The 14,845-nt window shown below is 40.9% G+C and overlaps 1 protein-coding gene across 1 annotated transcript; it reads right to left on the reverse strand.

Annotated features, from left to right (window-relative positions):
* Positions 1 to 4,353: 4,353 nt before the first annotated feature.
* On the reverse strand, positions 4,354 to 13,579 carry LOC117790921. The gene is made up of 7 exons (XM_034630536.1): positions 13,378 to 13,579; positions 8,785 to 9,297; positions 7,889 to 8,049; positions 7,574 to 7,775; positions 6,268 to 7,457; positions 5,373 to 5,582; positions 4,354 to 5,137 (listed from the first exon to the last, which is right to left on the reverse strand). The coding sequence occupies exons 1-7, from the start codon at positions 13,431 to 13,433 to the stop codon at positions 5,043 to 5,045; spliced, it is 2,427 nt and encodes an 808-aa protein (XP_034486427.1). The 5' UTR covers positions 13,434 to 13,579; the 3' UTR covers positions 4,354 to 5,042.
* Between the last annotated feature and the right edge of the window lie 1,266 nt (positions 13,580 to 14,845).

The following is a 14,845-nucleotide window of genomic DNA, read 5'->3' on the forward strand; positions in this document are numbered from 1 at the left end:
TAATTTTACAAAAGCTTTCAGCAGTTGTTAAGTGACAGTTGAATACTATTTTAATCATCGGTTGTTAGATGGATTTGCGGATTGTTTATTAAGAATATTTCATATTGAATCCATATGTAGCATATGCCACAAATGTAGCGCGCAACTCTCGGAATTGATCAGAGAGACATTCACTTGCCGGCAGCTGCGTCTAAGTCACAGTCACATCGTGGATCCAACGTCCAACATCCAACATCTATCATTGAGCATCGTTCAACTCCCGCCTGGTTTGGCTACAAAATCATAATCATGTCGGCAAATTAGACTGACATGAAGCGTACGTGCGTCAACTAGCCGATGAATAGGATCTCGTATAGTCGAATAGTCGAGTACTCGTATGTGAATGTGAATTCAATAGGCGGGATTGAAGATCATCATCTCTAGTCCAGTGTTTTAGCAGAGAAAGCTGCAGAATGCATTCGACTTTGTCTATGAGTCTGACTTTGACTTTAACTTTGGCCACGGGTGAATGTCTTACATTTGTATGTCTGTATGTTTATGCGAGAGACAGAAGAGCAATGTCATCGTCCAGTTCGACAACGGATGCTAAAAACCGTTGGCATTTCGTGCGACAAAACTGCGATACGATCCGAGTACATGCGTTTGGGTTCTTCCACCCGGAAAACTGATGTCTGATGTCTGCCAGACATATTAATAATTTTCTAAATGCTCAGAACTTTAAAGATAATTAACTTTTGTCTATTTGAATGACAAAATGTTTGCAGATAGTCTATCTGCAAATTTGTTTCTCATTCAAGACTTCGGGCTAAACTTGGCTGGCAACGATTTAGGTTATCTGGTTGGGGTTCGGGTCATGCAACGGGTCTAAAACAATTGCTGCTAGATAAAATTTTATAACTTATCAGCCATGGTTTGTCTGCCGACTATAAGACCCGGCTTAATGGTTTCCGTTATTTATGGTAGCCAACAGCAGCTAGGATCTTTGTATTTTCGTTAAGGTGTCGATGCTGTTTCGTCACATAAAAATGTCTGCTATTCCTGGAGTTGGCTATAAACGTTTTGCAATTAAAGTACCTTGAACCTTTGAACCAACAACATTTCATTTTTTTTCTGGCAGCCTGCGGTTATCAAAGAACTATAAATTAGGGTTTTCTTTTTTAGCATTTTTACAATAAATTGTGGTAAAACATTGGTAACTTTTTGCCATATCTTTAATAGGATTTACAATTTGCTTATTAAATTTAAAGCAAAGTCCTCACTTTTAAATTAAGTAGTTGGATTTTAATAATTCCCACAAAGAACTGTAGAGTTATTAAAAAGACGTGTATTATATATCTGTACAGTTTCCATTAAGATTTATGTGCACCAAGTTTGTTGCCAAAGTCTTTTGAATTTCATTTTGGGTAGAAAATTGCTTGAAAATTGAAAACGTCCACTAGGTCAGTTAAAATACATGGCGAATAATACATTAACCGCACTCAAAATAATAAGATATGTTCAACTGATATATGGCTGGCACTTTGGGCTGACAAAATGGGCAGCCGGGCCATAAATTTGCCACAGACAAAAACCGAAACTGCGCAAACGCTACAAAGTGATTTTCTCGCACTAAATTTCAATAGATTCGGCTTCAGTTAGCCGCCAACTTGATAAATTAACAGTGTGCACATGCCATTTGTTTATTTGCCTAAATAAATCGCCATCCAATTCGAATTCGAATTCAAATGCCTACAAAAGAGCCCCAAAAGCAATCGCGCCACCAATTGAAAATCGCAGCACAATCAAATCGACATTCTGTGCGCTCCGCAATTTATATATGGCTGGAATCTGTGACTGCAACTACAACTGCGACTCCCATGCCTGAAAAGATTTAACCATAGCTTAGTTTATTGGCCCACTAAGGCGACTGACCCACAACATTAAATTGTAATTTGAGAGTGGCAAACATTTTAACTGAATTTCTTTTCTCTCTCTGTCTGTCTGTCTGTCTCTGTCTTTGGGTCTTGTTCATGTAAGTTCGAGTTAGCAACTGGGATAATTAGAATGCCATTTGCATCTGTAGCTGTGACTTTTGACGCCCCAGTGCAGTATGTGACTTGGGAATACCGCTATTAGTAGTCTTGGACTTGTCTACACGAAATTGAAGCCGGTATTGATGTTGGCCATGTCATTGACCATTGGAATGCCTGGAAATCAATTTGCGAGCAAACAATTGCATAATCGTTGATTATGAGCACACAGCACACAGAGTTCTTGACTTGACCATTAGCCATTAGCCAACAGCCACCAGGCAATAGCCACCAAAATGGCTCACAGCTGCTCGATAACTCGACTGGTCGACTGGTCGTCTGTTCGATCTAAAGTTGTCCATTTCAATTCGATTAGCGCGGAAATCAATCCGGTCGTCAGCGCATGTGGAAAACTCTCCTCTGTTCAGGCAGCTGCTCACCTCGACTAAACTCGACTCTGTGATTTAACGCATATTACACATAATGCATTTTCCATGCCGCTTTTCAGAACGCGCCGTTAAGAACCGCAATGGCAGAAACCACCAACAAATCACAAGCCACGAACGTTTGGGATCATATGAGTGTGCAGCTAATCAGTTTTTTCATTTCTTCTGTTATAAGCTGGCAATTTGAGGCCTCGTCTTGGCCATTGTGCGTGAGCCTCCGAAGTGATGCTATTTGAATTTGTAACAGCGGTGGCAGGTTCTTCAATTAGATACATAGTTGCAACAATGCAACTGTGTGAAAAATGATTTGCAAATGTTCGTTGGGAGAAGAAAACACTTCCGTCATTTGGGGGAAATAAATTGACAGCGCATTGGGCTGATGTCTGTTAGCAACTTCAATGGCAATCGAGACATGCCGCGCCGTGTATGTAATTCATAAAAATTATGAAAAAAAACCCACCCAGATTGGTCCCCAAGGGCCGCCGCCGCTGCAGCCGTTGAACGGCAGCGATCGCAGTTGCAGCTCGATGACATTGCCGCGGACATTGTCAAGTCAAGCACTTTATTTGCTGCGCGTTTGACATAAACATTTGCCCAACGGACATCTGAATGGCCACGGCCTTTTTGTGGCTCCTTATAAGCTCCGCACGACACGCCAAGGAACAGAGCTTGCAACAAGATGCGGCGTCCTCGTCATCTTGCCTCTAACAATATTTGAAATACGCATTGCAGAATTTATGTTATGCGTGCCACAGTCGGAGGCCGTTTCAGTTGCTCGTCGTGCCAATGTCAAAACACACAAGCCCCAACCCAATGAAAAAGAAAAACAAAACCGCGGAAAGTGTCCAGTGACTTTCGCTGGGAGCTCCTTAGACAAAAGACAGAGCCACAGAGCCGCAGCGTCGCAGAGCATGCTCCTCTGGAGGCCAGCAATGGGGCTTTTTCTAAATTTGGACGGTCATGTCGGTGACAGCTTTTGACTTGCCAGCTTTTCAACTTGTTATCGCAAGTGGCGCAGAGTTCAAAGCATCAGATTTGAGATAATGTTTAAACATTTCCTTTCAAATTTGTGACTGACTATTTTGACGTCGCTCAAGTCAAACAACAGACAGAAATAATTATGAATAAAATATGCATTATTTTCATTTTCTTAAATATTCATACAAACAAAGAGTAAAAGTAATTGCATAGAAAGCTTGCGATAACATCCTTAAATAGTATAAATTCAAAGTAAGGAATAAAAAGACAGTGCTGGAAAAATATGAGTTTTCCATTTTTGATGTCAAATAATCAAATTAGAGGTTAATTCAATAAAATTAACATTTCGTAAGGAAATCGCTTAAGATTTGACAAAATTATGATAGTTTGAAAATTTTAAGATTATGTAAGATATGTAAAAAATGGATACTGTTGGAAAAAAATTTAATTTTTCCAATATTGATAAAAAATTGACATTACGCAAAAAAATCGGTTACACTTTAAAAAAGCTATAAGAGTTTGAAATTTCGATATACTAGTAAGTCTCAAAGGGAAAGTATGAACAAAAGTCCTTCAATTTAAATGTAGGTGAAATCAAGCAAATGAAGTTGTTTATTTGCAATTTGTAGCCCCCTTTTGCGCCCAATTAGTTTGTCACTTTTACTTGCTTCGACTTTAACTTCAACTCCAGGTTGAGCTCCAGTTTCGTTTCAGTTTCACTTGGCAATTTTCCACCTGGTAAGTGTCTGTAACGCCTAAACGTTGCTCTGATTGATTTGTATAAACGTTGATTAGGTCAAAACCAACAATCAAAGCCACGGCGTGAACCTCACCACTTGAGGTTGGCCTTGTTAGATCGGACAGCCAAATCAATTGACAGCCAAATTACCAAATGAGAATAGAGTAAAAAGGCAAATGTGTAATTTCTAATACGAGTACAGTTTATTTATTTAGCTTTTATTTTCATTTTCTGTTTATAGCATCTAAAGTTTGTCTCATTGTTACATTGCGTTTACTAGGCCTAATATTAAGTATACGTACATTTCAGTACATAAGTATTATAAGTTTTTTATTTAGTTTATTTTTTTGTCTTTTTTTATTTAATTAAGTATTTAGACAGTCAAACCTCTTAAATGAGGCTTGTAAAGTTTCAGTTTCAATGACGGCTTCAGTTACGAGCTCAGTTAAGAGGTTTGAATGGTTTGCACTACGACTAAGGAGCTTTTTTTAGAGTCTTAAGCTGATAGTATGTCGACATATTAAGAGTGTAGAGTCTTAGAAGTAAGTCTTAAATAGAGTTAGCATATATGAGCATAAATATTAAGCTACAGTTCTGGGTCGTGTGTTATTTGAACGGCTGATGCAGTCATTGCCTCATTCATTGGATGTTTGCAGAGAAGTCCAGCTCTACGTTGCGCGCAATGACTTTGAATGTGCCACATTTGAAGACCCTTAATAACTAGATTATGAGAGTGGTGCCAAGATGTATTTTTTTTTTTTTTTGTAGTGTTTTTCAGCTAAAGATAGAATTTCAAGCTAGTTTCCTATGAAGCGACTCATCTATTTGTTCATCATCATCATCATCGTCGTCAACGTCAACGTCATTTGCTTATCGCTTGTGTAACGCGCGCTTCTGCATGTTGTCCCAGACTGCAATCACCGTCAGCTGGAGCAGCAGAAAGAGCGCACCGGCAATTATGAAGCCTGCAAATAGAGTTGTAATGCACAAGATATTTATGGGCTTATTTAATTAGCTGGTCACTCAGCCAGCAAGCTGAGAGCTGAGACTAGAGGGCCTTCTTCCAACGATCCAATGGTGCGACGGCACGCGATTACCGATAATAAATTTGGCGCGCTTTCAGCTTTCTGTTGCAGCGCCACTCAAGAGGCAGTGTTGCAAGTTACAGCCGCTTAAGCACTCAAGCAAACAAAAACTTACCATAGCCATTTATGCAAGTATCCGTTTTGTTGGCCAACTCCAATTGCAGCTTGGCTAGACCGTCTCTGGGCTCAACGTTGTTCGCTGTATCGGCGCCATTGAAGGCAAATTTATCGGTGATTTGTATCGACTGCACCAACAAAATGTTCTCATCGGTCGTCTGATGACTCACATCACGTTTTTGGCGTTCCGACTTAATGGCCAGCTCAACTGTGGAAAGGAGTAGCAAGTGATGAATATGAAAATATGCCCAAGTGTGGGAGACAGTCAAAGTGGAAAGTGATGAATGAACCTGTGACTTTTTCACTGATAACAGAGCGAACCAGGAAGTAACAATATACAAACTAATCAGCTATATTAATGCTGCTAGTTAAGCTTGAAGTCTGCATACGATATTTCAAGCTTAGAAAGGAGGATCCCTTTGTTTTTGAACTTTTTAATCCTATAGGAATTCATGAAACTTTAAATCGAAAAAAAAAACCATCAATTATTAGAATAAGCTAAGCAATTTCCATAAATATTTTTTTTAAATCCTATCAACGCCCTTTAAAGTTAAGATTTTAATTTTTTTTTCAAAGTTTATATAAAAATTTAGTGAAACATGTGGAAAGATTATTTTTAAAAACATGTATATAATTTTATAAAGTAGCTTCTTATATTGTTCTTATATTAAGTGTAAATGAGTGTTCTAACTCTAGGACAGAATTTAAAGAAAATTTGGGGCTTATAATTTTGTTAGTAATATTGTTAAACTGTCAGTTTGTAAAAGTTCTGAATTGTAAGCCTTTACTGCATTTACCTATGCCAAGTCACTTCACTATCACTGCAATAAATCACCAGACAGTAATGCAGTGATGCTTTTGGCCATCTCTACCGTTATGGGACGGGTACTTACCACCATCGGTGCCATTGAAGACGGATCGCTTGCGACGTCCGTAGGATAGTAGCGACTTGGTCTCACCGTTCTCATCGTTGTCGCAGATAACCGGTTCACAGCGGGGTATGCAGGGCGTGACCAGGGCGCGGAATTGCACCAGCTCCGAGGAGGGGAACTTGAAGGCGTCGAACTGTGAGAGCAGCACCTTGCGATTGCTGGCCATCTTTTGCATAGCACTCATAATATATTGATCCGTGGGACAGCCGTTGGCATCGATCAGCGTAATCTCGGCACTGTCTGTCCCATCCATGGCAACCAATTCGCGTACAAAGATCTCATACGGACTGTTGGCATCAACGATCTCAAATCGCAATGCGAGGGGATCACCAACCTCGGCAATTCGCTTCATATCGCTACCATCTCGTGCGGTGATCTTCATTATAACATTCGGTGAGTCCACAATAATTTCCTCGCTCAATGTCGATTCAATCTCACCGGTAACGCCCAGATCAACATTGTTCACAACCGTCTTATTGGTCAAATCATACTGACAACTGACAGCGAGTCCCAGATCGGAGGAGGTGACAATCATATCATGATGCTGTATAACAATATCATTCATATAGCGACCATAGGCGCTCTGCCGAACATTGCACTCGAGATCATTGTAGCGCATGCGAAGATCAAACTCCAATGAGTTGTTCACATTCACGGCACAAGACTTGGGTGCTCCCTTGGCATAGACCTTGCCGTCAAACAGTTTGGAAGTGCGAATCTTGGTGATCATCTCACCGGAACGACAATCAATGGAGACATTGTAGCAGGCGGACTGCTCATAGGTAGACGCCTCTTCGATGTTGAGGTACGGCTCCGACAGATCACTGAGTGTGGCGCGACTGTGGTGGGAGAGACGGCAGACATGCTCACCGGTTTCATTGTAATCATAGGAGTGGCAACGGAACGGGGCGCTCAGGCAGAGGTCACGGCAATCGTCAATGCTCTGAACATTCTGGTGCACCGAGTCGACCGTCTTTAAAATGCGTCCCGAGACACGCTTAAATTCACACAGTTTGCTTGGCTCCTCGGCACAGTTATTCTCGAGATATTCGGCGCCATCGTAGGCCACAATGTTGGACTCCTCCGACAGCGTAATGCGATCCATGTCCGACAGTTCACATAGGCCAGAGTGCGCATAAAAGTTGGCCGACCTAAAGCACCAAAATGAATCAGCTGTGAACTGTGGCAACTGGAATGTTTTCCTGCCTCTTCCTCTTCCTCATCTTCTTCTGCTTCTCTACACCGTTAACGGGACTTTTTCACTTACCGGCAGGTGAACTCCGTTTCGCCCAAACACAACTCGATGCAGTCGCGTCGCGTGGCCACACTCTGGCTGGTCTTGGCATGCTCCGGCAGTCGGTAGCCCTGTACCCGATCAATGCACCAGGCCTTTGAGCAGGGACGCACACCAAAGCAGGATTTCTGTGCGTATATTGTGAAAACGGGATACTGCGAACGCGAAAGTGAACCTGCAACAGTGTGAGGAGGACAAGAGGAAGAAATTGTAGAAACAAAGAGGCGTATTTTTTTTTTGGTTTTACTTTAAAAAACCACAGGCCCACACACATGAATTACAACTCACCTGGCAACTGGTCGGCGGTGCTGCGGAACATAACGCAAAGGCCCGTCTCATAGTTAACAGCACTGCAAGATTCATTGGCCTGGCAGGCCTCCAAGCAGTCGGTCAGCATCAGTGTGCCAGGCAGCGTCTCCAATTGCTTCGATGGCGCCGATAGCACGTACCTGGTACCATTGCGTATTTCGGATAAGACAAAATACCGCACATTAATTTCAGAGTCTGCACTACAACAGGTTTCATTTTTTTTATAAACCACAAATGTAATGTTAGCTTCAGCAAGCCAAATTCTTAATACACTTGCAGAGTTCACTATATTCTTTAAAATCTCTTTATTAAGCTTTCCGAAAAACAAGATAAAAAGTAGAGTATTAGTTGAGTATATTGAGAAAAAAAAGCAGAAAACAAATTCTTGAAAGATTTTGTTTTATTTTTCTAAAAAATATTTTATATATTTTATTAAGTTTTTAAAAAAAAAAATATTAAATTATTTTGATATATCACCAGAAGCATAAATAATGTTTTCTTTACTAAACCTTAATATTGGATCAATCGTCAATATGAAATCATTTCAAAAAGATTCTAGTCTGACTTTAAAAATTGTTTTTCAAAATATGTAGAATTCGTGTGAAAACTATAATACCACACTTGAAGTGTATAAAGACTAAAGTCAAGTCAAACTTAGGTTTAGAATGCCGCTCTCTGGAGAAAAAGATGTGGCAAACATTTACGATGTGCGAACAGGCGGCACTATAATTAATACCCCCAGCCCTAAGTCGAGGCCAGTTGAGTCGTGCAACGTGCAACGTGCAACGTGCAACGCGCAACGTGCAATGTCCCTGCTCTACAGCTAATTGCCGCAAATCCAGATTTATGTGGCATTTATGGTGGTTTCTACTTACCCGGTTATAAGCTCAAAGCCAATCATATCCGGCTCGCAGTCCTCATCGATCTCGCCAAGTGATGATGATGCTGCTGCTGATGGTGGTGGTAAGGCCGTTGGGGCAAGATCATCGCTCTTGCTCTCGCTATTGGCAGCAGGTGTTGCGGCAGGTTCCGCTAGAGCAGCTTCCGCCGGCTGCTCGCTCGCATGTGGTGTCAACGGTTTTGGTAGCTCGCTTCCGCTGCCTGATGCCGTTCCCTCTCCCACCGCTAGTGGTGCGGTGGCTGCTGCTGCCGCTGCTGATATTGCGGCTGCATTGTTTCGCGGAAATGTCTTCAACGGTTTTGCCGGCCGCTTGGGCAACTTGCGGGCCGACTCGGCGTTATCCACCAACAGCAGTACCAACAGTAGCAACAACGATGTTGTCCTCATCATGCTGACTCGCCTCTTTCTTGTTGTCAATGACCGTAGTTGCATTTTATTGTGGTTCTTCTTGTTTTTGTTGTTGTTTTTGTTGTTGTTGTTGTCTTTGCTGTTGTGTAATGTAAAAGATGGTTAAATGATTTGGTGGCTTGCTTTTTAATTAGCATTTTAGTCTTCTTTTGCATGCTTATCTCATGATTAATTGCAGCTGCAGTTACAGTTAAGCCCTAATAATGGGTTTAATGCCATCTTGTGCAACTCCCAGTCGCCATTTCCCAGCCCAACACAAACCAGCAACTGTAACGCCCACTAGCACGAACTGCACTTGATTAATTGCGCTAAAAATTACAAGCTCCGATTCAAAATCAATTTTGTAGATGATGATTCCACAGCCACAGCTGGGCACGCACACCCCAGAGAATTAAAATAACGCCACTTGGGCAGACGCACGCAAAAAAAAAAACCCAACCCAAGTCCAGGAAAACTGAAAAACAGAGAATCTGATTGGGATTGCGATTGACTCTATGATCATGTGATCGATACATTGCAACGAGTAGTTGAATTGTTAGTGGTTTCTGCTTTTGCGGTTCTTAACGGCGCGTTCTGAAAAGCGGCATGGAAAATGCATTATGTGTAATATGCGTTAAATCACAGAGTCGAGTTTAGTCGAGGTGAGCAGCTGCCTGAGCAGAGGAGAGTTTTCCACATGCGCTGACGACCGGATTGATTTCCGCGCTAATCGAATTGAAATGGACAACTTGAGATCGAACAGTCGACCAGTCGACCAATCGACCAATCGAGTAATCGGGCAGCTGTGAGCCATTTTGGTGGCTATTGCCTGGTGGCTCTTGGCTAATGGCTAATGGTCAAGTCAAGAACTCTGTGTGCTGTGTGCTCATAATCAACGATTATGCAATTGTTTGCTCGCAAATTGATTTCCAGGCATTCCAATGGTCAATGACATGGCCAACATCACCAGCGGCTTCAATTTCGTGTAGACAAGTCCAAGACTACTAATAGCGGTATTCCCAAGTCACATACTGCACTGGGGCGTCAAAAGTCACAGCTACAGATGCAAATGGCATTCTAATTATCCCAGTTGCTAACTCGAACTTACATGAACAAGACCCAAAGACAGAGACAGACAGACAGACAGAGAGAGCAGAGAAATTCGGTAAAAATGTTTGCCCACTCAAATTACAATTTAATGTTGTGGGTCAGTCGCGTTAGTGGGCCAATAAACTAAATCCCCATTCGATGGACAAGACAAGCGTAGTAATCGCGGTCAGTTGCCATGCACATAAATTTCCATTTGGCATTTTTAGTTGCTGCTGTTGCTGTTGCAGTTGCAGTTGCACTTGAAGTTGCTGCTGTTGCTGAGCAGAATTTGCTAACAGTTGGATTCGAGTATGATGCAGATTTATTTATGTATTCACATGTTTGAATGTGTATAAATAAATATGCCGCGGGACTTAAAATCCTGTAACTAGTTTTATGCCAGATTTTTTGTATTTTCTTTTTTTTAGTCCAAATTTGACAGTTTGTTTGGATCTTGTTTTATGAACTCTTTATTGTGGTCCAATCCATTTGGCTAAGAGTGTTTTTTTTATAAGTCGTTGCCTTTTATGTTCTAATTGAAGCACATAAAATTTGTATGGAGTTTTAGTGAATGCTTTTAATGGCCACGAGAATTGTGTTCAGCATATAAAAAATGAATTATGTTGATTGTCGACCGTTATGGTTATATAAAATGTAATCTGTGGGATTTCTGAATGGCATTTCGGTCGCTAGAAATTTGGGCTAATCCAAAAGAGCAGTTCTGTGAGTTTGTGCTTGCCAGACAGGCAGGTGTCAGCTGTCAATGAATTCATCGCAGATGTGACACCAATTCTCTCTCTATATATCTCTGTCTCTTGCGCTTAGTAGCTCATGTTATTTCTTAATTAAAATTGCAAGTAATCAGAAAATTTTTCATTTCCATTGACTGATGCTGGCTAAAACTGTGCCAACCACGAGAATGCACAGGAGAATGACATAACTGCCGATGAGGTGGCTACTGCCAACAAAACGCTTATCTCAATTGAGACGCGAGTCATTGTAACTGTAAGCGTTGTGTGTGTGTGTGTGTATAAGCCAGTCAGGCAAGGCTGCGGTCTGGCTATCTTCATTCGCCACTAGTTGGCAATTTAAAGTGCACCCGCAGGCCATTGGCACAGGAGCTGACCCACATCGTGTATGCCAGAGTTATTTTTATTGAAATTTAAGCAATTTGCGCCAATTTCCTTGTACTATTTGGATGTGTATGTGTGTATGTGTACTTGTGTGCAAGCATTATGTTATGCGACAAATGCCCAATTAATTGCCCATGGATAAGCCAGTGAAATTGTGCGCATTCTCTGGCATCAAAATCAAATGACTTAGGCGACAAACGTGTTTTCGAAGCTCTTAACGATATCACGATCAAAAGACTTAGGCGACAAACTAGCTTCTTTCTTTTGTTGAATTCGATTTGACAAGCAATGCCACACCAAAAATCTAACGGCAATTTCAACGCACCAGCTGAAAGGCGTACGAGTTAATTGTAATCTATTGATCCAATATATAAAACATGATCTTTTCGGTTCACGCTTCGTTGAAATGCTACCGCAGTCGGTCGAGATTTAACTGTGAATGAGTGTTGCATTTAGCATAATAATGAACTTTCGGTTTGGTAGGAATTTGGAAAATCTTCTTTGAACTGATGTGGTAATAGTCATAATATGAAACTAAACGAAACAGTTAATGTCGACTTATATAGCACTTCTATTACAGCTGTGACTTTTGTTGTCGTGCGCACGTAGTAAACAAATTTGTCAGTCAGTCAAAAGAAAAAATAAGCAGAACGAGAGCGAGAGAGAGAGAGGAGAGAGAGAGAGAGAGAGGTAATAAATGCTTTGGATATGCAAATATAATTCTAGTATAGACTTGCAGACATCTTTTACCATTGTTTAATAGTTTAAAAAGGTGTTTGAAAAATGTTAACAAATCGCCTTTGTCTGTGATCCTAATGCCAAAGGTACAATTGCAGCGAAAGTTATGCATACACAGGAAAAAATACTAAAATTCAAGCTTAAAATTTCTGATGTTAACATGTATTTTTTATATTTTTATCTTTGAAAAAGTAGTGCGATATAAGAACTAATAAAATAGACAAAGCAACCTATTTCTGAAGATAAGTATAAAATTTTTTATAATAACAAAGATGATTACATTTTCAACATATTTGCTAAGAGCGAATTGAAAACATGTATTTAGTACTGGACTTAAGCAAATCTGAGATCACTGAACTTTTGACACCGTTTGCGATTGATTTAATCCCCGAGTGGCGCAGTTTTTTTTTCTTTCTGTGTATTTGAAACTCTCTGACATTTAAGAAACTAACAGAGTTTAATTGTTTAGACCAACGTAAGTTGTTGATTATCTTGGCTCATAGCTCGCGGCTAATTGTCTTCAATTGTATCATAACCGTTGCATGACCCAACCCAAGTGACCCAAATCGTCTGGTCAGCTCAGTGTTATCCCAGGCGACTTGGCAATTCAAGAATGAGCAATGAAAATTTTCGCAGCTGAATTATTTTCTTTTCTTTGCGTTTCGTTTTTTCTCTTTTCTTTCTGCGTGTGCGGCAACCGGCAAAAGTTAATTGCCTTCTGAATTCTGCGCATTTGGGAAATGTTTTGTCAGTGTCGTCAGTGGCTAGATGACAAAAGTTTTTCCGGGAGCAAAAGACGTTGCTTGCAGCTGACGCTGAAGTTGAAGCTAACGCTGAAGCTGATCGCTTAGTCCGGTCACACGAATTACTAACGGTTCGTTTCGGTTCATCTCGTCTTCCAACTGGAGGATGACGGTTGATTTTCTTTACATGGCGCTACAATTTTTGCACAGATCATTTTAAGATTCGCCTTGACATTCACCCAAGGCTTTCTCTAATGGTCCATTGACCATTTTCGCTTAATTGATGGACATGTGCTGCCCGATCCTGTTCAGTCAACCCAGTCAAGTATTGACACCTTGTCAGGAATTGATACGATTTTTCAGAGCACGACATTTAAGACGGGATTTTTTCTTTTTTCAACCAATTTAAAAGCAAAACAAAGAAGTAACTTCCTTTATGCTTTTTAATTGTCTTTCTTGTTAAGCATTTCAAATTACCTTAGATTGATTGTTATATTTTTTTTATATATATCCTTAGATGACTTTATTTGCATGTAAGCAAATAAATTAAACTTTTGTTAGTTTATTGTTAATTTTTCGTTTATGTTATTGAATTGAGTACACAACGCACGCAGGACACTCACAAAATTGTTTATATTAAAAAATATTTGAATTTGTTTGTTGTTAAATTGCTGTAGTGAATCGATTTTGAAGTTTGTGAACCGATGGACCGACTCTGTGCTCGCCGTCTGCACTCTAGAAAGTGGAGCGCCTAACTGCCGCACATACAGCTCAGCAATAGGTTCTTATGTGAGCGACGTTGTGACTCCAGAATTATGGATGCTGTGCAGCGCAGCGGGAAAATTGAAATTCGCTCTCAAAGTTCGTTAGCTTCTATCGAAACGAAACGACGACCGTGCGACTCTGCGACTCTGCGACTGCCAGTTCGAGCACCTTGACACTGAATGCTCGCTGCGAAGGCCACGGAAAACTTTACAGGTAACAAGTTGGTAGCCAACTCGACCAACTAACTAATGCTGACTCTCCCTCCCTATCTCTTTCGTACTGTCTCTCTCTCTTCGGTCACGCAAACCGGTAAAAGCAGCAGGCAGAAAGCTAATGGTACGCGCTCTTTGTTAACTCTCTTCTGCCACATGCTCTTTGCTGGCACTTTCTTCTTGCCTCTGCAGCTTTTCTGTGCAGACTTTATAACGGCCAGCTTGTCGGAAACAATAAAATGCAATTATTGCCGTCGAACTAAATGATTTTCTAATGCTGCCACTACACGCAGTTTCTCAATCTGTGCTTGAGAATTGCACTGCATAATCGCATGTATTCATCATCAAAGAGAGTCATAGCTCATCTCTCTCTCCCTCTCTTTCTCTTTCTCTACACTGCCAGCGAGAAAAGAACATTGCAGCTTTCTAATGACTAAAGTTGTAACCATAAGAATCACCACAACATCAACAGCAGCAGCAACAACAACAACTGTAATGATCATTAACCCAACGCACGCTTAATTAAATGCGAGATAACAAATCTGAGCTACGAATGGGGCCACTGATTGTGGCATGGAATTAAGGAGTTATCTTTATGCAACTTACGCAACCTGCAGCCCAAACTTACGCCATAAAGAAAGCTCAAGTCTCGCTCATGTGTCAAATATGATTGAATCTGTTTGTCAGACGGAGATACAGATACAAATGGACAGAAAGAGAAAGATAGAGATAGAGATATACACACACACGGATGCAGAGGCTGATGATGCAATTAAATATTATCGAAGACTCACCGAAAGCACAGCGAACTGCACTCGTCGCACTTTTCCCCCATTTTCATGCACTTTAGTTACACTTGCAGTTATTTCTACTCCCATTTGACGGATCGATTCTCTGGCGATAAATTGACGATGACGTTGTCAGCTTTTGTCGCTTTGTGCTCATAATTGACGCCTCTGCTGCTCCAT

Source organism: Drosophila innubila (assembly GCF_004354385.1).
Source record: "Drosophila innubila isolate TH190305 chromosome 3R unlocalized genomic scaffold, UK_Dinn_1.0 2_E_3R, whole genome shotgun sequence".
NCBI lineage: Eukaryota > Metazoa > Arthropoda > Insecta > Diptera > Drosophilidae > Drosophila > Drosophila innubila.

Excerpts from the sequence above, each read along its gene's own strand:
- LOC117790921 (XM_034630536.1), bottom strand. The coding sequence starts at position 13,433 with ATGCAAATAAAGTCATCTAAGGATATATATAAAAAAAATATAACAATC. Across the intron at positions 7,776-7,888 it reads CACCGCCGACCAGTTGCCAG|GTTCACTTTCGCGTTCGCAG; the intron begins GTGAGTTGTAAT and ends ACACTGTTGCAG. Across the intron at positions 5,138-5,372 it reads TACTTGCATAAATGGCTATG|GCTTCATAATTGCCGGTGCG; the intron begins GTAAGTTTTTGT and ends CTCTATTTGCAG.